Here is a 27,841-nt window from a genome sequence, read left to right as displayed (position 1 = left end):
ATCTGACGAAGTGGGTATTCACCCCCGAAAGCTCATGCTCCAATACGTCTGTTAGTCTATAAGGTGCCACAGGACTCAATGTTAGTTAAGTTGATGCTACTTAGCAGGTGTAACACAGTGTTCTTCACAGCCATGTGTAAAATGGTCCCAACTGCTCCCCTTTTGTGTTGGTGAGAAATTTCTCTTTAAAAAACCAGAACACACTGATTGCCCAACAAGCTAACTGAAAAGCTGCATTTAGCAGACAGGATGGAGTAGCTATTGAATTGGCTCTATGCTGACCAGAGGCAACAGATTTTGGAAACAAACACTTGCTGCCAGAATAAGCAACAGTCTCTTGAACTAACAGAGCGTGGGGAGACCAGACAATGTGTTTGTGGGGCTGCTTTAACTTTTTAAGAAAGATGTGATGAATCCCCAGAGCTCATTGACTTTGCATGTGAATCTGCTGAGGCTCACACAGTGGATATTGTTTAATCATCTGATGCCTTTGTCACAGGCCATATCTGCTGACTGCTGCAATCAGACAGTCGGCATCCAAAGGCAGCCAACAGGTTATTTTACTCTTACATTTTAACGGTAAGAAGCCAAGATGGGCCCGAGCCAGAGAATTTTGCTCCAGATCGGAATGTCCCCAAAGTTCAGGCATGGGGGGACCTGAAGTTTGTTAGGAGTGCAGGAGTTCTGACAGCAAAGGCGCCACCTTCCATGGCTACACACGCTGGCCTCTGCCACCATGAACACTAGAAGACACTCTGCATTCATGGCAAATGAGCGTGGCCGCCCGCCCTTAGCAGGCCTCCAGGGGAGAAGGCTAACAATAGAGCATGACCAAGTATTGTGCAGTGATCCACATCTGCTCCTCAGTCACAAAAACTGGTGCAGGTCCCGGCTATGCTGTAGCACTAAGTCGAGCAGCTGCTAGGTCTGAGGGGCTTTATACTGACCCCCACCCTGCCTACACCAGCTCTCAAGCAATGCACCAGGAACGCGCTTTTCAGAGCTGTTAAAATAACAGGTGCCTAGCAGGTGGGCGGGGACCCAAAGCCCAACAATCTGGAGAGAAGAGTCAATGAGTCTGCTGCTCTGACTCTCTCGGTCTGAGCGTCTCTGGTCCAAAGGGACCGGCTGGCTGCGCAGGGTGCAGTTTGGTTACCACTAATGCTCAGAACTCCCAGTCTTTGGTTTAAGTGTCTAACATTAGCCTTAAACCCCGGGTGGCCTCTGTGGTGCAGCCCAATGTGCTACCTGCTATGTAGCTACATCCTAGTTCGTTACCAGATTTTCAGTGTAAGTGCAGGATCGACACCAGGAAAGAGCTGTCCCATCCTGTTTGGCAAGGCTGACTCAGTAACATGCAGATACAGGACTTGAGTTTCTCACAGTAGCTAAACAGGGGAGTACTGCGAGGACACATAGCTTCTCTAAGGCTCTCCCAGCTGGCCCCTGCGCGTCACCGAGGCCATTCCCAGCAATATGCAGGATCATCCCTTTAAGGTGTCACCTGCAGGTTTCTAGGAAGCCCTCCCAAGCTACAGCTGCTGTCTTGTAGAGTTCAGTATCAGCAGCCACACGGTCTGAGAGCATCTGGTATGATTACTTAGGAGGGTCTCCCAAACCTGTTGGAGAGCTGTCACTCCATAAATGCCTCTGTCTTGAGCATATGCTGTATCTCAAGGGGTTAACCAAGAGTTAATAGGGATGGATGTTAGCATGAACCCCCAAGTTGAGGGGAGAATGACATCATCTGCCTCACATCTCCTCATGTGTGTACTTCTACTGGTAAATACCGCAGCGTTACCATTTAAATACCCTGTCCTGGACGGGAAAGGCCTTTTATGCATTTCTACTGGAGCAAGCATTAGTAACAGTAAGTAGCCCCAAGGACATGGCTGTAAATGTCCACCACATACAACGATGTCAGTGTGTAGGTATTAGCGCCAGCTTGACATGTTCCTCCATTTAGGTTTGGCAGATGCTACACTACTTTCTCTTCCCCGGTTAGCGTTGATGTTCTTCTTAAGTTCTCTTTTACTTTAATAAATTCTGGTGCATGTTCTTCATGCTTCTCTTGTCCTCTCTCCAGCTAGATGAAAGAACAGTGAATGTTATTTGTATGCTAGAGAACAGAAGTGCAATCCATTCACTACACTGCTGCAGGTTTCATACTTAATTACTATTGGCCGGATTCTGTAGCTCTTACTCACACTGAGTAGCATCTTGTTCTGCTATTAGTCCTGTTGGTTTCAGTGGAGCTATTTACAGAGTAAGGTCCTACTTAATGTGAGTAAGGGTAGCACATCTGTCCCTACATAAATAAACAATGGATAATTATAAACTATTATTTTAATTTAGTTATTAGATCTGGAGCAGCTGAAGATTTCAATTGTATGTAGTTTGAGAAGCTAGACAGCAAAATCAGAATGAATTTCACTCAGTCGCCCGGGCTGGCAGCAGGTCTGAAGGGAGGACCCGGTTCCTGCCAGGCACAGGTGTATGGAACGCTGCAGAGCAGGCCTGGCTGGCAAACAAACATACTGTTTTGTGACAAATGTCACAGTGTTGCCATTAGGTTTCGTTCTACAGCAGAACAGACTGAGACTTTTCAAAGTTTTACACCCAGAAATTGAGAGTGAGAGAGACAGAGCCTAGCCAATACCCCAGTGGTTAGGGCCTGCACCTGGGATGTGAGAGGCTGCATCAGGCAGAGCAAGGACCGGAACCTGGCTCCACATGGCCTAGGTAATAACCTAACCGCTGGATTACTGGATATTCCTGGGTGGGTCTCCCTCTCTCTGAGTTTGGCCAGAAATTCCATCCTGGACCCGAGAAACCTTCCCAGCAAAAGCTTTGCCCATCCCAATACTTTCCCGGGGAAGGTTTGGGTTTTGAGTGATTGGCATTTTCTGGTGAAAAAATGTGATGTCAACAATTTCCAGCAGTCTCTGGGGGGGTGTTTGGCCAGAGGCTGCCCACTGGGGACAGGATGCTTTGGAGGGCCACTACTCAGCCACTGTAGCTCCACAGCACCACCTCGCACTCGGGGTAGGACTAAGGCCAGGGCTCAGCAAACCCTCTCTTTGGACTTGGCTCCATTTTAAGCACCTTCCAGCCCTTGTGTGGGGCACTTCATATAACAATGGGAATGATTTAAAATTCAGTTTCTACCTGATCCAGCCTCTGCTGTCGCTTCAGGAGCTCTTGTTCAAATGGAGACTGCAATTTCTTTGCCTCTTCTTCTTCCTTTTTCTGCCTGAGCAGCTGATTTCGCCGTCGGTGCTCAAGCACTCGCTGGAGCTCTGGCTTGCTCTCCACGCTCAAGCCTCTGTGAACAGAACGCAGAATATCTCTGAGCTGGAGCCCTTTCTGCCTTCAGCCCAGAATCTCACTGCCGTTCGATGTGTGCAGAGCCTGCTGGTTCAGAGAGCTGGGGCCCAGTCTTCAGATCCAAATAGGAACATTAAAGACCTGAGCCAAAGCCCATTGAGAGACTCCCAACCGTTTCAGTGGGCGTTGGATGAGGTTCTAAATGGCCCTTCCTCACCCAGCTGAATAGTGATGCAAGGCCTGGTGCCAAAATTGAACTACATCACGGTAAATAAAATGGAAACTCACTTATTCCTGGGGTGGAGCTTATCCACTCCCCGAAACTACATGCAAAACCCAAGCAATGTTCAAATGACATAATGAAGATTTTACACTTTAGCTATAGGTTAATGAAGTTTATTGGCTGGGATTTGTATCTGCTGTTAACCCATTAATGCATTAATAGGGGACGTGTAACATGCAGCGGTGCATACTGGAGTGCAGGGCATGCTGGGAAATGTATGCTGTTTACAGTGAGTGGCTGGGAGTCCTGGGCATAGAACGCTCGCCAGACCTGGTGCCCCTGGTCCATTGCCACCGTCAAGTTATATGAGTTGGGGGAAGTGGGACAGGCTGGAGTGTCCTTTCTCATTCATTTGTAGCTAATTCTAAAACAGGATCATGTGTAAGGCTGTGAGTCTGTCATGAAGGTTACGGATTCTGTGACTTTCTGGGACCTCCGTGATTTCTGTGGTGGCCAGTGCAGCTGGCTCCAGGCCTGTCCAAATATCTCAGGCAGCCCCTGGGCCAGCTGCACCGGCTGCTGCTGAGGCAGTCTCGGGCCACCGCCCCCTTCGTCCCCCAGCAGCACAAGCGGAGGTCTCTGCCACTGTGCCCCCCCATCCCAGCAGCAGCGGCCCCCCCTCTCCCCAGCACCTGTGGGGGTCCTGGGCCGGGCACCGCCGCCCATCCCCCCCAGCACCCGCAGGGGTCCTGGGCCAAGCGCTGCCCCCCCAGAGCATCTGAGGTGTCCCCGGTCCCCCCCTAGATCATCCATAGTGCTCCCAAGCCACTCCCTGCCCCAGAGCACCGGTGGCACCCCCAGGCCGCCCCCTGCCTTAGAACCCCCAAGATTTAGTCAGGAGTATATAGTCCAAGTCATGGACAGGTCACGGGCCGTGAATTTTTGTTTACTGCCTGTGACCTGTCCATGACTTTTACGAAAAATACCTGTGACTAAAACGTAGCCGTAATCATGTGTAACGTTATGGGCTGTTTAAGTGCCTGAGTTTTTTCGTTTTTACCAGCAGGGGGAGTGAGTGACAGCAATTAGCCCTGCAGTTTCTTTCCTCGCTGTGTCTGTCTAGCTGCTCTGCCACTCGCTTTATGGCTCTGCTGATTTTAGAGATGGAGCTAACATAGTGATGCGTATGGGCCTTTTGGCCAAAATAAAAGGCCCCTTCTGCTGAACGCAGACGTTTCTGTCAATAACTGAGGCAGTTTCATCCTTGGGATAATACAGCAGTGCGGGTCCGAGCAGCCGAGGTAGGCGACCTGATGGGCTCACTGGAAATGAGACATGTCCAGAGCTTTCACCTGTGTGTTAATGCATTGTGTACCTATTAAACTGCAGGTCTGAGGCACATTTTGTAAGACACAGGGTGTCATGCATTCTTCTGGAACAAGGATTTTCTTGGTCCCTTTTCAGTTCTTAGGGCTGGTCTACACTGGGGGGGGAGGGTCGATCTAAGATACACAACTTCAGCTACACTATTCGCGTAGCTGAAGTCGAAGTATCTTAGTTCGACTTACCTGGCCGTCCTCATGGCAGCAAGTCGACTGCCACGGCGCCCCCGTTGACTCCGCTTACTCCTCCTGCCAAGGTGGAGTACGGGCGTCGATTTGGGGATCGATTTATCGTGTCTAGACGAGACGTGATAAATTGATCCCCGATAGATCGATTACTACCCACCGATCTGGCGGGTAGTGTAGACGTGGCCTTAGACTCCACAAGACCTGGTGTGGGTGGAGCAGTGGCAGGGCGGGAAGGGGGACAACTGAAGTTTTGAGAAACCTAATTGGAGTTTAAAGAAAAGATGTCTGAGGTTCTCAAAAGAGTGAGCGAGCTCGTGGTCGTATAGGCTGCATTCTGGTGACATCTAGTGGGCTAAGTGGAAGTAACATAAGGCAGCAGGCCCAGAGCTCTACCATCAAATTGCAGCTCACCTTTGCATTGATCTGTGAAAAGTTTAGCTTAACGAAGTGCATTCTCTGCTCTGCTCCCAGCGCGGTGTGCGCTGGTGACCTGTCCAAGTCCACACTATCACCTGTAATGTCAGAGTCAAGTCCCTGTCCAGGTTGTGTCAATATCAATGACGCCAATTTGCTTTCGAAGGGCTTGATCGTTAGCTGATTAAATACCTTGATTTGTCTCTTATGATTACTGCCGTCACTTTCAATCAGTCTCGCTGCTGTTTATAACTAGCCGAGCAAATGGATATTATTATTATTTGATTACGTCAGATTTGCAAACAGTTCAGACGGTTAGGAAACATCCCACTGACAATCAGTAGAATTCGCTCCTTGCTCAAAGGGCTCTGTAGCGAACGTGCTTTTACCCAGCTGCTTTTGAAATCATCACGTTCGATGTTAGTGCAGGAGGGCTGATGCACTGTTGGGCCTGATTCTCTATTGCCACATTCCAGCTCTACGCTGCTGTAACTCCATCGGTTACAACATGGTTAAACTGAAGTAACACACTGGAGAATCAGGCCCATGAATGCTAGCTCAGGCTTTAACCTAGCAGCAGTCTGCTTGTAGGGAACCAGGTGTCAGCATTTTCCCAGTGTGCAGGATCTTGCACTGATATGATCTGTGCTGTCAATAAACAGAGCAGGCCACCTTCCAGGGCTCTCAAAGCAGCACTGCTCCCCAGCACAAAATCCACACCAAACACTCCAAGAGCAAGAAGGGCTGTAAATCATGGCATTGCCTGGTGGGCAGGGGGAGTAAGACAGGAGGGGGAGATGTTTGTGGGACACAAGACAAGACTCGAAGGGTTCGGCTAGCGGAGCGATCTGATTCTCAGAGGTGCTTAGCACCTGCAGCTCCCACTGCCTTCCGTTGGAGTGGCTGGTTCGCGCTCTGCAGCTCTGAAAAGCAGGCCCGGCGTTTAGGAACTCCCTAGTTTTTCCGAATGACCGAGCGATTCGTTTACAATCTGGGTCATAGCATAGCAGAGAGACGCTGCCTCCCACCGTAGCCTATTTCACACCTTTTGCTATTTGCGCATAACAGTAAAGGGCTTTACCACAAAAACCCAGCCTGCGGCTTTCTGAGGATTCACTCCTGAGCTGATGTGACACCAGAAACCAGTCTCTCTCGTCCAGCCCATGCAAAGGCAGCTAAAGAGGCGTTTGCGTCTTTGCCTCACCTTTTGTGGTTCATAAGCAGCTCTCTGTGGAGCTCTTGGTGGCTTTTCGAGGCTTTTACAGGATTTAGGAGCTTCTTAGGTTTGATGAGATCCGGGTTTCCATCTATGTAGTCTGGGTGAGACATGAAATTCCTAACCTCAGGTCGCTCCCTCTGTATTTCTGAATACATAGACGCTGGAAGAGAAAAGAGAAGGCTCAGTATCGACAGGAACACATTGAATTTGAGGTCAAAATCCAACAGGTACACTTTCCTTTCACCCCACCCCATCGTGTGTGTGTGTGTGTGTGTGTGTTTTAGTTGATGTATGTGCGTTTTAGTAGCCCCCGGTAGCCCCCAGTGAAGGGCCAGGACGCTTGGTGCTGTATAAACACAACAAAAAGAGGGTCCCTTCCCCAAAGAGTTTATAATCTAAGTAGCAAAGAGTAGCTCCAAAACTTCTGTTAGTCTTTAAGGTGCCACAGGACTCTCTGCTGCTTTTACAGATCCAGACTAACACGGCTACCCCTCTGATACTATAATCTAAGTGTGTGTGTGTGTGTGTGTGGGCACGCGTGTGGCTTGGTATGTGTGGGTGTGCATGGGTGTGCATATATGTACCCATGCAAAAAAACATGCTATTTGGAAAATCCCCATGATAGTGTGAATTTTATACAAATGAATTAGTCCACTTGTTAAACAGTGGCAGCCACTCAGTTCACTGGCTACAGCATTTAATGATAATTGATTGATTAATGCAACAAAGAGTCCTGTGGCACCTTATAGACTAACAGACGTATTGGAGCATGAGCTTTCGTGGGTGAATACCCACTTCGTCAGACACATGACATGATGCAAGGCACTGCATTTAGCCGTATGGAATGGAAATCTATTTTGATATGCGTCTGACGAAGTGGGTATTCACCCACGAAAGCTCATGCTCCAATACGTCTGTTAGTCTATAAGGTGCCACAGGACTCTCTGTTGCTTTTTACAGATCCAGACTAACACAGCTAACCCACTGATACTTGATTGATTAATGAAAGTCACTATGCTGTAATAGTTTATGACAATGAATAGGTCATAATGAAACAAAAGACAAACACTGGCCCAGATACTCCCGTGTGGTGCAGGTGCTTTGCACATTACTGCTAGTGCATCCAGACCCTAACGTGCTCAGATCCAGGTGGCCCCATGACGACAGGACATGACTCCATAAACTGCTCCAAAGAAATGGTGACAAATTGTATGAAATCTTCAACTTTCAGTGATCTCCTATTGGTCTACTGCTTTGTATCCAACCCTGTGCCCCACAGCGTCAATATTACAGTTCACACATATAACACTTTTGCACACGTTAATATGTCAAAACATGTGCTTGTGATGTTGTAATTGACAGTATTTTGGATGTCAAACAAGCCTGCTGATGTTGTCCAAGGTTCAGTAATGCTGTTTTTTTCTTTAAAATTTATACAAAATGACCAAAACCACAGACTGAGAGATTAAGTACGCGAACTTTCAAGTGTCTTTTAGTGCGGTGCACAGCCAGGCTGACGACGGTTGTGCCAGGCTGCATAAAGGCTGCATGCATGCAGGGACTGAAGTGGCCTGTACAGAGGAATTCACTCTTAATCACTCACTCACAACCACATGCCTGTACAGTTTGGATATTTACAAATCAGTGCAGCGTAACCTCAGGAAGCAGGTGCATGCAGGCAGCACCACATCAGGAACTGTCTCTCTTTTACATTTGGGTCCGGGGAACAGCTATAAAATCCATTTGAAAGCACAATCAATGGAACAAGGCCGGCTAGGGCGCTTCTTCCACAGTCAGTAAGTGTTCACCACACTTAAAGTGGGTTGCTAGCAAATAAAATAGTGTAAGAACAAATAGTGCTGAGGAAAATGACTCAGTTCTGAACAGTTTCCCATTGCATGTTAATGTGGCTAGAGCCTCAGCACTCTGGGAATGAAGAAAAACAAATCACAACCCATTACATCAGCGTAATTGGGGTGAAAAGTTCAGTACACATTTAAAGGCTGCTGGAATCCTGGGCCAATGATTTCTTATACCAAATTATTTTCCATTAGAATCATACATTACTATTGGCAGATGTGAAAGATGGCTGGGTGCAGCCGTTCAGTGACAGATGCCTGGCTGATTCATATACTTCTAGGGCCAGATCCTCAGCTGGTGAAAATCAGTGGAGCCCAGTGATTTGCAGAAGTGGGGGTGCGGGGGATTGGTCAGGCTACTTTTGGGTTTAATTTGTTTTGTTTCTTCCCTTTTCCAGAGGAAACAAGGGGAAGGACAAGAAAGCTAGGGGAGAAAATACCAAAACCCCAAGAGTTGTGAACCGGGGCTAGGAACAGGGTGTGAGCTAGCACAGGCCATCATTGCCTCTCCACCCGAAAGTCAGGGCCCACCCAAATTTCCACTCCTACCTAGGCCACTGGTGGAGCCTCCCGGACAGACGACAGGACACTGGGCTAGATGGACCTTTAGTCTGACTCAGTCTGGCCATTCTTATGTAAATCTTCATGCGTCCTTTGCCTGACAGTTCAGGGTGGAGAATAGAAAGAAAAGTGCCCGTGTTCCCTAAAACACGACTCAGGGCTTACCTGTGGGTTCAGGACCCAGGCATCTCTTCCATTGCACTCTACCAGCCGGGCACCCTATGGCCAAATGACCTGAAATGCCTCTAGTGGAGCTCAGCCAATGTTTTCAGGCCTGCAGGTAACTAATATCAAAGCCATAAGGCTATTCGCCCGCTTAGTCTCATCATGTAGAGGGTTTGTGTTGTAACCCAAGCTCCCTCTCTGCAGCACTGGGCCTGTTTTTGCAAGGTTCAGTCATATGTCAGTGGGATCTGGTCCCTTGTAACTGCAGCCAGTGGGAGGTGGGGGGGCGGTGCCTGCGGGCGAGAGCAGCTTCCGGGGTGCAGCGCAGAGTCAGGACAGGCCATGAGCCTGCCTTAGCCCCGCTGTGCCACTGACCAGGAGCTGCCTGAGGTAAACCTGCCCAACCCCGAGCCCCACCAAACCCAGAACCCCCTCCTGCACCCCAAATCCCTCAGCCCCCGCCCCCCAGCCCAGAGCCCCCTCCTGCACCCCAAATCCCTCAGCCCCACCCCAGGCTGGAGCCCTCCCGCACCCCAAATCCCTCAGCCCCCACCCCCAGGCTGGAGCCCCCTCCAGCACCCCAAATCCCTCAGCCCCCGCCCCCCAGCCCAGAGCCCCTCCTGCACTCCAAATTCCTCAGCCCCACCCCCAGCCTGGAGCCCCTCCTGCACCCCAAATCCCTCAGCCACCACCCCAGGCTGGAGCCCTCCTGCACCCCAAATCCCTCAGCCCCCACCCCCCAGCCCGGAGCCCCCTCCTGCACCCCAAACCGCTCAGCCCCCACCCCCAGGCTGGAGCCCCTCCTGCACCCCAAATCCTCAGCCCCCACCCCAGGCTGGAGCCCTCCTGCACCCCAAATCCCTCAGCCCCACCCCAGGCTGCAGCCTCCTGTACCCCAAATCCCTCAGCCCCCACCCCAGGCTGGAGCCCCTCCTGCACCCCAAATCCCTCAGCCCCACCCCAGGCTGCAGCCTCCTCCTGTACCCCAAATCCCTCAGCCCCAGCCCCACCCCAGAGCCTGCACCCCAGTTAGAGTCCTCACCCCTCCCGCACCCCAAATCCCTCAGCCCCACCCCCAGCCCGGAGCCTGCACCCTCAGTTAGAGTCCTGACCCCCTCCTGCACCCCAAATCCCTCAGCCCCCACCCCCAGCCCGGAGCCTGCACCCTCAGTTAGAGTCCTGATCCCCTCCTGCACCCCAAATCCCTCAGCCACCACCCCCAGGCTGGAGCCCTTCCTGCACCCCAAATCCTCAGCCCCCACCCCAGGCTGGAGCCCCTCCTGCACCCCAAACCCTCAGCCCCACCCCAGCCCAGAGCCCCTCCTGCACCCCAAATTCCTCAGCCCCACCCCCAGGCTGGAGCCCCCTCCTGCACCCCAAATCCCTCAGCCCCCACCCCCAGGCTGGAGCCACCTCCTGGACCCCAAATCCCGCAGCCCCACCCCAGCCCGGAGCCCTCCTGCACCCCAAACCGCTCAGCCCCACCCCAGGCTGGAGCCCTCCTGCACCCCAAATCCCTCAGCCCCACCCCAGGCTGGAGCCCTCCTGCACCCCAAATCCCTCAGCCCCACCCCAGGCTGCAGCCTCCTCCTGTACCCCAAATCCCTCAGCCCCCACCCCCAGGCTGGAGCCCCCTCCTGCACCCCAAATCCCTCAGCCCCCACCCCCAGGCTGCAGCCTCCTCCTGTACCCCAAATCCCTCAGCCCCCACCCCAGGCTGGAGCCCCTCCTGCATCCCAAACCCCTCATCCCCAGCCCCACCCCAGAGCCTGCACCCCAGTTAGAGTCCTCACCCTCCCGCACCCCAAATCCTCAGCCCCCACCCCAGCCCGGAGCCTGCACCTCAGTTAGAGTCTTGACCCCTCCTGCACCCCAAATCCCTCAGCCCCCACCCCAGCCCGGAGCCTGCACCCTCAGTTAGAGTCCTGATCCTCCTGCACCCCAAATCCCTCAGCCACCACCCCCAGGCTGGAGCCCCCACCAGCCCCCCAAAACCCTCAGCCCCCACCCCCAGGCTGGAGCCCCCACCGGCACCCCAAAACCCTCAGCCCCACCCCAGCCCAGAGCCCCCTCCTGCACCCCAAATTCCTCAGCCCCACCCCAGCCTGGAGCCCTCCTGCACCCCAAATCCTCAGCCACCACCCCAGGCTGGAGCCCTCCTGCACCCCAAATCCCTCAGCCCCACCCCCAGCCCGGAGCCCCTCCTGCACCCCAAACCCCTCAGCCCCCACCCCAGGCTGGAGCCCTCCTGCACCCCAAATCCCTCAGCCCCCACCCCAGGCTGGAGCCCTCCTGCACCCCAAATCCCTCAGCCCCCACCCCCAGGCTGGAGCCCCCTCCTGCACCCCAAATCCCTCAGCCCCCACCCCCTGCCTGGAGCCCCCGCCTGCACCCCAAATCCCTCATCCCCAGCCCCACCTCAGAGCCGGCACCCCCAGTTAGAGTCCTCACCCCCTCCCGTACCCCAAGCCCCTGCCCCAGCCCAGTGAAAGTGAGTGAGGGTGGGGGAGAGCGAGCCACTGAGGGAGGGGGGATGTAGTGAGTGGGGGTGGGGCCTCAGGGCAGGGGCGGGGCCAGTGTGTTTGGTTTTCTGCGATTAGAAAGTTGGTACCATACCAGCATCTGCACAGGCCATTGGCTGCTGTTCACATACGTTCCCTTTCCTCCTGGCTAGATGTTTGAGGCTTTCTAGGGAAGGCACTTTTCAGGGGGAAAAAGGCCAGAGGGCGTAGATCTGGGACAGGCCATGGACATTGGAGGGCGCTTGGTTTGGGCTCCGTGTGTGGCAGTTTTCTCCCCACCCACGCAGAGCTGTGAAAGGAGTGGAGGCCTCAGTCCATTTCCTAGCAGGCAGGAGACTCAGAGAAGCCACTGTACCACTTGGCACCCCAGAGGGCAGCTTCAGAGAGAGGTGAAGACAGGATAGCCCTGGAGCCTGACCGGCCTCTCCTGGGTACAGGGGCTCCCACAGGTCAGGCTGAAGCCTGCTGATGGAGCAGCAGGGGGGAGCTCTGGGTGCCTTGTCCGTACCTCAGACTGAAGCTCCTTGTCTTTATGCCAGACAAGCAGAGGACGGAAGTTTTTCATGGGACCCAATCTCAGAATCATTTACAAACAGACTTGGACGGCCACTATAGAAAGTGCTCCTCCTGTCTAGCTTGGAAAGAACACAAGAGAGAAGACCAAAGCAAAAGGCTTCGAACCCAGATGACAACCTGACACCTGCATTTCCTGGCCTTGTCGTAATTCTCTCGCCTTTCTGCCTGAGTGGCAGTTCCCTTTTGTATTCCGGGGTGAAACTGGAGGCACAGAGACACCTGGCATTCATGCGGCTCTGAGGGAGAAGGCACAGCCTTTGTTATTAGCCTGAGAAGCCTCATGTAACATTTCAGTCCTTGAGAGGAGCTGCCTTCACTTTGTTTTTCCAGAGAAAGGAACAGAGTATTGTGGCTGGAAAGCCCTGGGGTGGATTGGCCGCCTGCCTGGAGAGCTCCCAGAGCCGGTCAAGTGGCCGGTGCATCTACCTGAGCCAGACAGACCAGAGAGTGGCGTGGGGCTCTTGGGGCTGTCTCCATGAGACGTACAGGGAGAGCGGCTGCATGGCAGATACGGGGCCCTACGCCTGCTTGCCTCGATGGCTAAATGACCATTGACCATGTAAGTTAGAAATGGGCCAAACCCAAACCCTTCCAGCCATGCCCTACCCGGTGGGGTGAGGTTTGGGTAGCAGGGGGCCAGGTTCCCAGCCACCACCAGTTTTGGTTTTGCAGCACATAAACCAGCCCTGGTTTAGGCCCAAATCATCAGCTGGTTTAATCTGCAAAGCCCCATCAAACATGGAGCTGTGCGGACCTACCCCGGTGCGGGACTGGGCCCCTAATGTTTCCATTCATACCAATGCAGAGTCCAGCTGGGCATAATCAAGCTCTAGAGTCAGGCACCGTGAGATTTCTAAAGCCCTGGATGCCAGGAAATGGCTACGCCAGCTTTCTCTGCAGCAGATTCACGGGCTCACCTCCTGCTGTTACACTGCGTATCTCGGCAGCGTGCAAGTCAAACAGGGGAGAAATTGGGGTGAAATGGGAACCAAGACCTCAAACTGAAGAGGAAGTGGGGAATAAGAGGGGGAAAGCCATTTCCTTCTAAAGGAACAGGGTTAACACACCTAGGGATAGGAGTGGCGAAAGGAGGAGGTCCCTTTGTTAAATGTTTACTGGTCCAAGGTAATGCCTAGGCCCAAAGAGTAAGGGAGAAATTCTCTTCTCAGCGGCACAGAGTGCCTAGTCTCAGGGGCGCCTCTAGCTTTTTTGCCGCCCCAAGCATGGCAGTCAGGCTGCCTTTGGCGGCTTGCCTGCGGGAGGTTCCCGGTCCCGTGGATTTGGCGGCTTGCCTGTGGGAGGTCCGCTGGTCCTGCGGCTTCGGCATACCCGCTGACGAATTGCCACCGAATCCGTGGGACCGGCAAGCCGCTGAAGGCTGCCTGACTGCCGCCCTCTCAGGGACCGCCAGGGTGCCCCCCCCATGGCTTGCCGCTCCAGGCACGCGCTTGGAGCGCTGGTGCCTGGAGCCGCCGCTGCATATTCTGCAGCCTGACCTGAGCAGGTCTCACTGCTGAGCAGATCTTAAAGGAGAATCTTGCCTTAAATTTTGCATTTCAGACGACAGTCAAAGTCACTGCAGAACTTGAAACAGGCATGCCAACAAGTTAGGTAACTTTTAAGCAAATATTTACTCTGGTATCAATATAAAGGAAGTTTCTATAGCAACTTCTTGCTTCGCTTAGGTTTTGTTCTGTGTCTAGCACGCAGGATGCCTCGTTCAAGAAAAAAACAGTGAGCCTTTATCACATCACCTGTTTCAAAAGCAACGGGGAAGATCTGCTTAATGAGCAATATACAGATATCTAGTATTTGCACCGTCGTGTGTGACTAGGGAGACAAGATGTCCTGATTTTAAAGGGACAGTCACAATTTTTGGGTCTTTTTCTTATATAGGCTCCTATTACCCCCCACCCCCATCCCAATGTTTCACATTTGCTGTCTGGTCACCCTGTGTGTGACCCTGAATACCCAGCCTGGCCAGACGTTACAGGACACAGACTTTTCTTCTACTTAGGGGAGGAGCTTAGGTGACATTTCTCCCTCCTTATCTTGTCTGTTTGTATAGATCTAGGTTTTCATTCCTATCGAGTTTTACACATATTTTATTAGCAAGGGGCCCAAACCAGAACCTTTTATCTGAGCCCAAGTACTGCCCCAGACATGGGTTGTTACAATGCAATCCAGAGCCAGGGCCGGCTCCAGGCCCCAGCGGAGGAAGGGGTGGCATTCCGGCCATTCTTGGGGCGGCACAGTCTGGGCGGATTTTTTTTTTTTGCTTGGGGCAGCAAAAATGGTAGAGTCAGCCCTGTCCAGAGCTAAAATCCCCACCAGACTTGAGGACCCAAAGCTAGTCTCCTTTTTGGTCCACCTCTGCATTTTACAGGAGGGGGTTAATGACCATTCTGGCCAGCCCAATGTGGAGCACTGATTGCCTCCCCTTACAACATGGATGGGTAGAATGCTTTGGAAAAGCACTAGCTGGTGTTTGAAAAGCATGGCTTCTCTGGAGTGTTAGATAACTGCAAATGCATCCTCTGAAACTCTGCCACATCAGGAAAATTGTAGCTCCCCAGACTTGCATGCATACTTGTTAGTTTGATAGACGCTGCCTTTGAGACCCATGAAGCAAGACGTAGCTACAATGTCAGGTCTCTATCTAATTGCCAAGATCTATACTGAATTAATATCCCTGCACCCACCACAGACTGAGGTCTTTCAGCCGTGCAGTCCCCCCAGGCTGCTGTCTCTGACTGACATTACAGCATCAGTGGATAATTGTTTCTGGCTGTTTCGGGGCCCGTCAGAGGCCCGGTGTTCTGGAGACAGAACTGCATGTTTGCAAGGGTCACCAAAGTGCGGGAGGCCCCCACCTGGCCTGGGCAAAGAAGCAAAGGCCCAGGCTCTTCCTGCTGCTCTGCGTGCGTGTGTCTGTTTTCAGCCAGGGCTTCCAGACACACTTTAATAGCCAAGCCATTCCCAGCGTAGGCTGTTTTCAGTCCCAGCCTGATGTGTGCTATGGAACACACTGTCAATCACCTTTTGCTGGGGGCACTGAATGTGCTTTCAAACACTAGATTTAGAAAAGAAGAAACCTACAGTTGGATGGAATGATCCTCACTACAACTCCTCAATGGCAGCGCTGCTTGGAATGAAGGCAGTTTTGTGGAGACCTTCCCAATCTTCTGTTTTCATCCTCTCCTCCTGCCAGGCCCCATATGAACCTGGCTCTCCCTCTGACTGAGGAGGGATCTAAGCGTCCTCTATCAGTCCCATTCTGGGATTTAAATTCTGAGTTCCAAATGAGCTGTTACCATTCAAGGAAGAGATTTTGGAGTCATTGTGGATGATGGTTCTCTGGAAACATCCACTCCATGTGCAGCGGCGTCAAAAAAGCAAACAGAATGTTGGGAACCATTAAGAAAAGGATAGAAAATAAGACAGAAAATATCATATTGCCTCCATATAAATCCATGGTGCACCAAACTTTGAATACCATGTCCTGTTCTGGTTGTCCCATCTCGAAAAGGATATAACAGAACCGGAAAAGGTTCAGAGAAGGGCAGCAAAGATGATCCAGGGTATGGAATGGCTTATGTACGAGCAGAAACTAAAAAGATTAGGGCTGTTTAGCTTGGACTGCTAGGGGAGTATATGATAGCGGTCTATGAAATCATGAATGGAGTGGAAAAGTGAATAGAGACGTGTTATTTAACCTTTCCCACAATACGAAAAACAGGGGTCACCCAATGAAATTAATAGGTATCAGGTTTAATACAAACAAGAGGAAGTACTTTTTGACACAGCCCACAGTCAACCTGTGGAACTTATTGCCAGGGGATGTTGTGATGGCCAAAGTATAACTGGGTTAAAAAAAGAACTAGATAAGTTAATGGGGGATAGGTCCATCAATGGCTATTAGCCAAGCTGGTCAAGGATTCAACCCTATGCTCAGGCTGACCCTAAATCTCTGACTGCCAGGAGAGGAAGACAGAGTGGATCATTCCAACTGCCCTGTTCTGTACACTCCCCATGAAGCACCTGGAATTCGCCACTGTCGGAAGACAGAACATAAGAACATAACCATAAGAACATAAGAACGACCATATTGGGTCAGACCAAAGGTCCATCTAGCCCAGTATCCTGTCCTCCAACAGTGGCTAATGCCAGGTGCCCCAGAGGGAATGAACAGAACAGGGAATCATCCAGTGATCCATCCCCTGTCGCCCATTCCCAGCTTCTGGCAAACAGAGGCTAGGGACACATCCCTGCCCATCCTGGCTAATAGCCATAAATGGACCTGTCCTCCATGAACTTATCTATTTCTTTTTTTAACTCTGTTATAGTCTTGGCCTTCACAACATCCTCTGACAAAGAGTTCCACAGGCTGACTGTGTGTTGTGTGAAAAAATAATTCCTTTTGTTTGTTTTAAACCTACTGCCTATAAGAACATAAAACAGGATACTGGGCTAGATGGACCATTGGTGTGACCCAGTATGACCATTCTTATGTTCTTATTCTGAATACTATCCAGGCAGGAGTGATGGCTTCTGGAGTGCCATGATGCTCTCTCTTCCCCTGGGGGCTGGTCTCGCAGACACGAGCATCACTCTCTTTCAGGGCTAAGTTATATTTTCTGGACTGGGGTGGAAACCCAAACTCAGAGGGTGAATCGAGCTGTGAAGCCCATCCCTGTATCTCATTTGCTTCTGCTCTTTGGGTCACACTGATGTCATTTCCCTACGAGACAGGAGATACACGTCACAGAGAATATATTTGGGGTCCTTCTACTTATCTCTAACTAGAAAGGATTCACTCTGGAAATGCCCCATCTTGGAAAAATGGATCATTTTATGGCCTTGCACCATGACCACAGGACCATATATCCCCATAGCTGGCAGAGACTTGGGGTGCTGTTATTAAAGGGCTCTAGCTGCCTTGTCTACCGGTCTGGGTGCATGAGAATAAGCTCAAGGAATGTTAAGTGGCTTAGCTCCCCTCTAAAGGGAAGTGAAAGTCATCACTCAGTGGACAGGTGCCATGGCTGGTTACAGCTTGAGGCTGGGTCCAGCAGGTTTCTAAAGACAAAAGGGATTGGGGGGGGGGAATTACTAAAAACAAAAGCAAAGAAAGAAAGAAACCCAGGGCTATTAAGCTTCAGAAGCTTTATTTCTGGGCTGAGGCTCTGCCCCAGCACTCCCGGACCAGAGCTGTACTGGGGAGACCTGAGGACTCGGCGCCTAACTGCTTTTTATAGATTTTACTCTGAAATTCTTTCCCTTTTGCTGCTTGGCTGCCTGCTCCCTCCCTGACAGTCTCTCCTCGCCAGCATCACTCCGCCTGACTTGTGCTTCCCTTCTCAATTCCCCTTTAACATTGCCCCCTCCCCGTAGCTATAATCCTCTTCCCTCTGAACAACCCCCCCAAAAAGGAAAACAGGAAACCAACCCATGCACAACCTTCCCCCACTCTGCACAGGATTTACAAGCTGTCCCATTGTTCACTCTACTTGTATGGTAGGTCCCTTCCCTCCACCCTTTCTTTGGCTTCTCTATTTTGATTGTTGCTCTCCAGGGCAGAGACTGCCTCTCGCTCTGTGTTTGACAAATAGAACAATAGCCCCTCCCCTCATCTTGCTTATCATAATACACATAATAGGCCAACAATTCCCTGGCAGTGTTTATGAGCTCCACAGGCTCTTGGGCTTTGTGGCTGAAGCAGCACTATCCTTCACTGAGGCCTTCCGAAGTCAGCAGCCCTTTAGAAATCCTTTCTTGGCCAACCTTGCAATATTGTTGATATAGAACTCTCAACCAGCGACGCTCACAAGCTCTGCTGGCTTCGCTAACGAGTGGATTCCATTAACTGGGTGTCCGCTAGTCTGCTGCTTTTATTCCAACTTAGAAAATTTAAAAAGGGCTGAAGCTAGAAATGTCAAAGTTAGCTGGTTTGGTTGATCTCATTGACACTTAAATATCAATCACTATTTGAACAAAATAATTTCACAGATGTTTCAATGATTAGTGTTGCCAACTGGGGCATCCTTGACTAATGCAACCTTAACTGGGATGACCTTAACAAATGCCCCCTTAACCTGGAAATATACCATTATAAATAATTTCTATGTTTTCATAAAAATGTGTGGAAAAATTCTAATGCACACATGTAAAAAGTGCTGACTTTTGAAAGGTATAACTTTAACGCTATTGAGCTTTTCCTCTTCAGAGCACTTTGATTTTTAAGCTTCAGTGAGATCTACAAAACAAGCCAAGTTTGCAATTCCTAGTTTCCGATGGTTGAGTTATCTGAGTACTAATTTTCTGGCTAGAACATCTGAAGAAAAGGTTTTTGTTCATGACTGAATAATTGCAAAATGATTTCACTCAATCTTTCCAAAAAAGTTCACCTTTGAGCAGAGACCAAGCATGGAAAATTTCAGCCCCAAAAGAAGTTTTTAAAATAAACTAGGAACAACTGAAAAAGGGGGCTTAGATGAAAGTTAGAAAATATCTACAACAGGTGGTATCTGTTAAATACAATAGTCCTAGCTTAACTACAGGGGGTGCTGCTGTAGACATGTATACTTGGTATAGACAATAGTCAAGGGAAGCAAACAAACGTCTATTATCCCTCTTACAGGTTCTTGAAATACTGCTGCTGGATTTTCAGGGAGGACTGAATGTGCGTTGTAGTTCATTAGTTCATACTTCTATATGTTATGTGATTGCTTCAGGCCAAATTATATCAATAAAACGCTTTTCCTCCTCCTCCTTCTCTTTCTCTCTGTTTATAGGTGATTGGGACATAGGGCACCAGTGCAAAACTAGAGGCCTGAAGCATGATTCTGGGGTTGGGGTCAGGACGCACATGGAGGGAGCATTAATTTCCATAATCCTAGGAAACCCTGTTCCTGCTGGAGATTGGCCAGAAAGTCAAAACTTGACCAAGATTCCAGAAGCTTAGGTATAAATGTGGCTGTTCAGGGCTCTTAAAATCACTGGCTGAAGAGAGTGTTTTCCTGAATGGTGATCTATGAATACAGCTCTAGGAAGTAACCCATTGCTTATTTGCATATCCTATCTGTATTTTATTGTAATAAAAAAGAACAAATCTCAGTACAGTAATGGCAAAATAGCAAATGAGTGATGGTGGCTACTGAACTGGGTTGGTGTAGTATCAACACTTTTATAGTGTAGTGGGAGAATATGCATTGCATGAGTCATCTAAAAGCCACAACTCAGTATACTGTATTGCAATGTGGCTTTTCACAGCTAGTTGGAATGATTTTGTTGTTGCTCTGACACTATGAAATAACCTATATTATGCATTCAATATGCTCAGCTGCAGCACTGATGAGTTTATCGTCATTTTCAAGAATTTGCCATCACAGTGGTGTTCTAAACTCAATCAGCGTTTTATCTGCCAAAGCACAAATATTAAACACAACAGGTCTCCATGGCAACTCAAACTTGCACCAAGGTTCCAGTGCCCAAGCCAACTCCTTTTATAACTCTGGATCTGCTAAACTTAAAAAAAACCAGCCAACCAACCAAACAAAAAAACCCAAACCCCCAAATGCTGCATCCTGCAGAAATTATATTAAAAAAACATCTGTATGGAGCAATTTTTGATGGGATCTGGGAGAGATGTTTAAAAAAATAGCAACAGCTTTAATATCTTTTGAATAACAGATAGGTTAAGGCAGGGAGGAAATTAAGTATGAAGCAGATATTTAAGGCTATATTCAAAGACACACAAAGAACTTGCTGTTAGCTTTAAAAAACCCACCTTCGTTACAATTAGAAATAGCCGACTTGGCCTTTTCTTGTACTGTGATACCATTGCACTTGCTAATTCATTTAGAAGTTCAGTCTCCTTTGTTGCATAGAGGGAAAAAAGGATCTGGCAAAGGCCATTTAAAATTCACTGGGTGGATGGAAAATTCTGCAGCATTCTGAATGCCTTCTGCTCCCAAAGATGTTTGAAGTGTGATGCTTTGCCAAACGGCTACAAATGTACAGTTCCCCAACCCGTGGAAATCTGGCTCTAACATGGCCAGAGCGTGGAAAGAGTTTGGGAAATCTCAGCTAAGTCTGTATTCATACACCAAAGGGCTGACGCTGGCTAACCTGGCGAGCTGCTCAAATGAAGCTCTTTCTTTCAAGCTAGTACCACAGTTTGCAGTAGTGCTGGCAGGCCTTGACTGGGCACCACCCAGCAAATGTCTGTGCCACAGAAATGACACTGTGCATTTGGGTGAAATGGAACAAGGTCATCATTCACATTGCCACAGTTAGGGCTGCATCAGCTGTGTCAGCAGTGCTCCCTGATTTTAAGGAGTCTATAACCTGGCTGCCAAAATTCACCCCGGCTTAAACAAGAATCAGAACTTAGTGATATACCTATAGCTGTACCGTTTGTGCTGGAGGCTGGAATTTGACAGTTGCACCTCCAGAGGCCCCAATTTAGCAAAGCACACACCTGACCTGAACACTGAAGTCAAAGGTGCACTACAACGCGTGGAGATGGAGGAAGAAGGTCACGTTTCAGAAGGGACCCGGTTTGGTATGTCACTGTTAGGATATAGATATTCAGGCCTGTCTGCAAAGGCTTATACTTTAAGAATGTAGGTGTATTCTTATCACTTAGCTAGTTACAGAGGTATAAAAGAAAGAATCAAAGATCACTGTCTGTGGAATGGCCTTCTCTTACTGTGACAGGCTAAGGCCGTCAGCTAAGATGTAGTTAGGCAGCCATAAGCTGGGAAGTGTATGGTCACATCCTCACATTCCAAACTAGTCCCATTGAAATAAGGTGCTATTGGGCTGTTAGGAATACAATCCTGTCCTGATATTCTATCACCTCCAGAGAAAGAGAAGAGCCTAGAAGATGCAAAAGGAAACTTAGTTTGATAGCATCCTGTCTGCAAGAACTCACTTATCAATAGACACAGCTGGAAAACTCTTATGTCTGTATAGATATAGTTGTGAAATCCTCACTTCTGTATTGTTTTGTATGTTTATTTGCATGGTCTCTGTCTGGTTCTGTGATTGTTTCTGTCTGCTGTCTAATTAATTTTGTTGGGTGTAAACCAATGAAGGTGGTGGGATATAATTGGTTAAATAACCATGTTACAGTATGTTAGGGTTGGTTAGTTACATTTCAGTAAAGTGATTGGTTAAGGTCTAGCTAAGCAAAACTCAGGTTTTACTATAGAGTCTGCAGTCAATCAGAAAGGGGTGGGGGAAATGGGAACAGGGGATGGGGGAATTGGGATCATGTTTTGCTAAAGGGGGAATGGGAACAGGGGATGGGAACAGCAAATGCTCACTTGCAGCTGGTCAGTCCGAATTCCACAAGGAAATTTAAGGCATGAACCTAGAGCGCCTTCAGTATCACATAAAAATAAATGGCATCCACATTGACAATACCATGGACCACAAGGGCCCTGTTACAGGCTCGTATTTCAGTATCCACCTATTACAAATCCCTAAATCTTAATGGAAAGAGTCCCTGTTGACTGAAGGAGCCACCTGATATCTCAAAATCCACACACTAAGTGCTAGAAGTTCCACCTTATCACTGTATAACATAAAGGTTCCCAGGGAGATGCCAGGACAAAGCATAAGACTATAGTTTCAAGAGAGCCTTTGTGATGAATTAGGAACTTTAAAAACCCTGCACATTTTCTGAAGAAAAGACGTATTTTCCAGAAGTTTTACTGTGTGCATTTCAAACAGCAAGACCCAGAACTTCTGCTTCCTGCAGGTCCTTGACAACGCAACTGGCACTAGTCCACTGAGGCAATTTGCAGGGGGTCTCAGATCAGTGCGGGAAGGCAATCTCTGGATCTGATCTGAAGGTGATTGTAATCAATGGGGGAATTTCCACTGACTGCAGTGGACTTTGAGTCTGGCTCTATATATGGTGCGAGATGTGGTGCGATGACACTATATATTATGCCATATGCATGTCCTAAAGAATGAATTAAGGCAAATGAATTGTAAGCAAGACATGAGGAGTAATTCTTCCGCTCTACTCTGCGCTGATTAGACCTCAGCTGGAGTATTGTGTCCAGTTCTGGGCACCGCATTTCAAGAAAGATGTGGACAAATTGGAGAAAGTCCAGAGAAGAGCAACAAAAATGATTAAAGGTCTAGAAAACATGACCTATGAGGGAAGATTGAAAAAATTGGGCTTGTTTAGTCTGGAAAAGAGAAGACTGAGAGGGGACATGATAGCAGTTTCCAAGTACATAAAAGGTTGTTACAAGAAGAAGGGAGAAAAATTGTTCTTCTTAACCTCTGAGGATAGGACAAGAAGCAATGGGCTTAAATTGCAGCAAGGGAGTTTAGGTTGGACATTAGGAAAAACTTCCTAACTGTCAGGGTGGTTAAGCACTGGAATAAATGGCCTAGGGAGGTTGTGGAATCTCTATCCTTGGAGATTTTTAGGAGCAGGTTAGACAAACATCTGTCAGGGATGGTCTAGATAATACTTAGTCCTGCCATGAGGGCAGGGGACTGGACTAGATGACTTCTCGAGGTCCCTTCCAGTTCTATGACTCTACGATTCTATGATTATCCTTCAGTTTGAATTTCTTGCCTCTTGGGAATTTATATCATAACCCTGCAGTTATTTAGATGATTCTTTTGCTACTTTACTGAAAAGGGAGAAGATTGGACATATTGAGGTGCAGGCTGTTCTGTATCCCAACATCCCGTACTGAAAGTCATACAAAGACATAAAAGCTACAGTAACAAATCAACAGGAGCCTCTTTGTTATGCTTTTAGCCTGAGGTTACACTGGAGAAGTCAAGGGAGTTTTGAATCCTTCTACAGTCCCTTTGACCCACACTGCACAAGTAACGGTCACATGTCTCAGATCTCTGGAGCAGCCTTAGGTAACGTTTCCAACCATATCAAGGGAATCCAGAGATCGGTTGTTCTGTTTCCCAACATTGCTGACACGCACAATGACTTTGGTATAATCTGATGCTGTGGGAAAGGGACAGATATTTGTTTTGACTTTTGTTCCACAAACACAAAGGAAACGTTAATCTGTCATGAGTTTCTGTTTGCTAGAGTTCTCCTTGCTTTATAATTCCCATAGTAAGGTCTTTGGGCAGTTCTACAGAGGAAATTGTCACAGCTCCTCTGAAGTCAGTGATGCTATGCCAGGATCTGCCCTTACATGTTTACAGAGCAGAGTTAGATTTGCGAAAGGATCCTGACCAGAGAGACACAATCTACTTGCTCCAGACACAGTTCCTCCTGGACATTACTCTGAAGACACAGACCAATAAAGCCGCCACATACTGGTCCCTGTTTTGTCACAGTTATGAGCAGCACAGCTAGTATTCTTTAGCCAGTGGGAATATGTGTCTTGCATGAAATTAATAAGAACCTAGCTTCCAAATCAGAAGCATTTTGAATGCTGACCTGGCCTGATCCTCTTGAATTCTCCGAACCCCAGGAAAATGAACTGATTTGGAAAGTTTTGTTCAGTAGATTAAGAAAAGAGCCCAATGCAGAGCTGTCTTGTTTATATGATCAAAAGTGAATGTATCCTAGAATCTACCAGCGATTCAGTGGTGTTTAGAAATCCCTTAGACAGATGCTTTTAAAGGATCAAAAGCTACAGTACATGATTCAGAGCAGTAACCATGTTGAGTCTCTTTATTAACAAAGATCATTTTGGGGACAAAACAACTTGATTCCCTTACATTAGCTTATGGCACCTAAGAGACTAATTTATTTGGGCATAAACTTTCATGGGCTAAAACCCACTTCATCAGATGCATGCAGTGGAAAATACAGTAGGAAGATATATATACACAGAGAACATGTACAAATGGGTGTTGCCATGCCAGCTATAATGATACTAATCGATTAAGGTCGGCTATTATCAGCAGGAGAAAAAAAAACTTTTGTAGTGATACCTTATATTAGCTTAGTGTCTGCCGTGGTGATGGACATTGCAATTAGACTAACAGAAAGCCCTATGATTGGCAGATGCTAATTATCATAACTGTCAGAGCATCATTGGCATCATCATTATGATTTTCTGAACTGTCTGGGTTCTTAGTGCTTAGGCAGCTTCTGGAATTTGCTGTGCATGTCTGCATGCCAGGCAGGGGTACCAGGGTATAACTACAGACCTGGCAGACATTCCCCTCCTCATCACTCACCCTTGGGTTGGGCAGTCACATCTCTGAGGAGCAACAGGGCATGCTCCAAAAGGAAGGCAAAAATCCTTTGTCCATGTTTAATCTATAGTTTTAAATAATTAACCAAGCCTAATTCTGGTCATTATAATGCAATAGGGAACTGTAACCTGATGTGATCACCCTGGGAAATGATTCCTAACTCTCTGAATGAGAGCGGCAAATGCACACATTGCAGGTTCTCTAAGTCTTGATCAAGACTAAAATTCAGGGACAAAACAAAGAACAAAGGGCACAATGTCAGGAGGAGAAAGAAAACACGGATGGCATTACTAATGCAATAAGTTGGTTTTTATGGGAAGGAAAGGTTGGTTTTTTTTACAGTTAAGATCCATGTGATTTCAGACCAGGTGCAGTGCGTGAATCTCTGTGCGATATGTCACTCTGGGTGTGGAAAGAAACTGTTCTCCACTAGTTTATTAAGCTCATCTCTTGGCAAAGGCAATCTCTCTAGGGACTGCTCGCAGAATAAGGTTCTTCTCACCATGAATAAGGGTGGAAGAAAATGGCCTTTTGTGGTACAAACTGTTGCTGGGGGAAAGCAAAGAAACCTTGACAGCAGTATCTGCTCACGTTTTTATACAGCGGCCACAGTACCTATTGTCACCTGGATTTTGAACTGTGTACCTGATGCCGGGTTCAGGGATAAAGAACATACAGGGCACATTTCAGAGTGTCCCGCTCAGCACAGGGCTGGTGGCTTCCCTGTCTTACTTATTAGCTCTGACATGGTGGCCCCACGGCGATGTATTCATAAATTAGAGACTGAAAAGAGGGCTGGGTTGCCTAGTCCTTCCCTGGTGCCAGTGCAGGCCTGTTTCCTGCAACATATTTTGTACCGCGCTCTGCCAAATCTCTCTAACCTGATATAATGTTCTATGAATTTCGTGCTGGTGAAGGGTACCACTGGGGAATGGAGATCTCTGTTCACCCACAGAGCAAGTGCAGCACAGACAGCATTAGCGTGAGCTTTCCGGAGGGTCTCCAGAAGTGTCAGCTTTGGGAGGTGGGTGCCCATCCACGGGCAGGACACCACACCCTTCACTTCCATGTAGGTCAACAGCTCTCAGCTGGTAACATCTTTGGGTTACCACTGATCTAAGCTAGATTGATCCAGCAACCTGTTGTGAAGGGCAAAGACTCTACAGCACATTACCAAGCTCCTGAGCCATCCAGCCCCTCCTGCAGCCTGCCATTTTGGATCTGTAAATAGTCAGTGGCATTACTCTGGATTTACACCAGTGCTACGTCCCCAAACAGCTGTGCAAGGAGTAACACGCTCTCTCATGGCATCTAGGTGCTGGTACTCACTAATATTCCCATGTACCCACCCCTCCCAACTCTTAGTGCCATTCTTGAAAATATGGGGACAAATTCTGCTGTCATCTACACTGTTGCATATTAAGTTCAAAGAAACTCAAAAGTAATGGAGTCCCTCTAGATTTACACCGGTGTAACTTAGCATGGTCCAGTGCCTACTGAGAACCAGCTGCTAGCATTGTCTACTGAGAACATAAGCTGCCAGTATAGATACCTTCAAAAGGTGTTCAAATCCAAAAGGGTTGGACGTGACATCTGGGACTGCTCCAATCCTGCTCACTAGCTAATTTCTCAAGAACATAAGAATGGCCACACTGGGTCAAACCAAAGGTCCATTTAGCCCAGTGTCCTGGCTGCTGACAGTGTCTAATGCCAGGTGTCCCAGAGGGAATGAACAGAACAGGGACTCACCAAATCTTCCAAGTGAAACAAACAGTGGCTTATTTTTCAACAAACCAAGTTATAAGGTGTTTACAATTCATGCAAATTTGACTGTGTTTCAGCTAAGCTTGAAACTGCTTATAAAGTTATCCTGGCAGCCAAATCCCTGCTGTGGTGGCAGCAGGTGAAATCTGGTAAATTAGTTAACAATTGAGTTTAAAATTTCTCAGATTGTGACAGTTAAATGCACATAACAGTTCTTGGATTCCTGCCTTGATTAACAATTAACAAGCTGTCTCAGTGAAATGCCTTTCGCTCCACACTTATAAAAACATGCCATGGTATTCTATGGCAGTGGTCAAAACTATAATGTGACTGCAGGGTTTTGTGTCATTACTATTGAAATTTTTCATGGGCATAGAAGAATTCTCTCTCTAACGTACATATTGCTAATTACTGCCAGCTTAGTTATTTTTGTTAAGAAGTGACAGATGCCTAGAAATCCGACATTCACTACTAATATATCATCACATATTTGCTCTCTGCTTTTGGCATACTCATGATAAAAAGATCCCATTGTCCCAATCACCAGAAAACGTTTTTAGGTAGCCCAAAGATATTTAAGAGAACACAGAGAAAAATCTCCCAAGTTAAACAGCAGAGATTTCATTAGCACACATTTTTCCAGCATAATTCCCTTCCAAACAGAACATTTGAATTACAGCACAGGGTTGCTCACAGTATACCCAGCAGCCTATGGGTCCGTTCGGAGAGGCAGAAGAAGCCTATGAACTACAGAAGGTTTAAAGGAAAGAGATCTCAAAAGAGTTACAGGACTTAAAACGAGCTGTAAAATAGTCCCTTAAATAAACACAGATGTGCTGCAGAGTATCCCTATTAGGGAAACTCAGAGACAGCACAGATCCAGGAGGGTTCATAAAATACTTCACCTTTGCTATTGTCAAATCCAACGCAGGGGAAGAGCAGGCAGAAGGTCAAATGGAAATTTCAAGTTCATCAAATTTCTGGTTCTGCCTGGGAGGGCACCTGGGAGACTTTTGCCAGAGACACCTGTGCTTACCTGATTTGACCAGCATTGCTCTGTACAGTCCAGTAGCTCCAGGTGGTATCCTCACCTGGTCCTCCACGCTCTGAGACATGAGAGCCAGGTCTCTGAGCTTCTCAGGATTGTGTAGTCTGAGTTAGCTTCTCCTCAGTGCTGTGCAGGTCTAAGTGTGCATGACTTTTTGGCTCTGTACTGCTAAACTCTCTCACTTCTGTAAGATCTTTTCAGAGGGAGTGAGAATAAACAGTCACGTGATCTGCGCTTGCTGCATAGCTGCTGCCCTCCCCTGCTGACAAGCACATTCTGCACTAACAAAACCATCCCGCTCGGCTCCTGTGATATTACATTACTGTTGTGTGAGGGGAGCCGCCCACACCTTAGGGGAGCATTATTAACTCCTCTGCACTAG

At 48.3% G+C, this 27,841-nt stretch overlaps 1 protein-coding gene across 1 annotated transcript; it reads right to left on the bottom strand.

Annotated features, from left to right (window-relative positions):
- FAM107A (family with sequence similarity 107 member A) lies at positions 1-27,775 on the bottom strand. Its single transcript, XM_039482802.1, has 4 exons — positions 27,448-27,775; positions 6,740-6,914; positions 3,169-3,325; positions 1-2,086 (listed from the first exon to the last, which is right to left on the bottom strand). Exons 1-4 carry the CDS (start codon positions 27,524-27,526, stop codon positions 1,979-1,981), a joined length of 519 nt encoding a protein of 172 aa, XP_039338736.1. The 5' UTR covers positions 27,527-27,775; the 3' UTR covers positions 1-1,978.
- Positions 27,776-27,841: the final 66 nt, after the last annotated feature.

Source organism: Mauremys reevesii, linkage group 7 (genome assembly GCF_016161935.1).
Source record: "Mauremys reevesii isolate NIE-2019 linkage group 7, ASM1616193v1, whole genome shotgun sequence".
Lineage (NCBI taxonomy): Eukaryota > Metazoa > Chordata > Testudines > Geoemydidae > Mauremys > Mauremys reevesii.
This window is presented reverse-complemented; position numbering and strand designations above follow the sequence as displayed.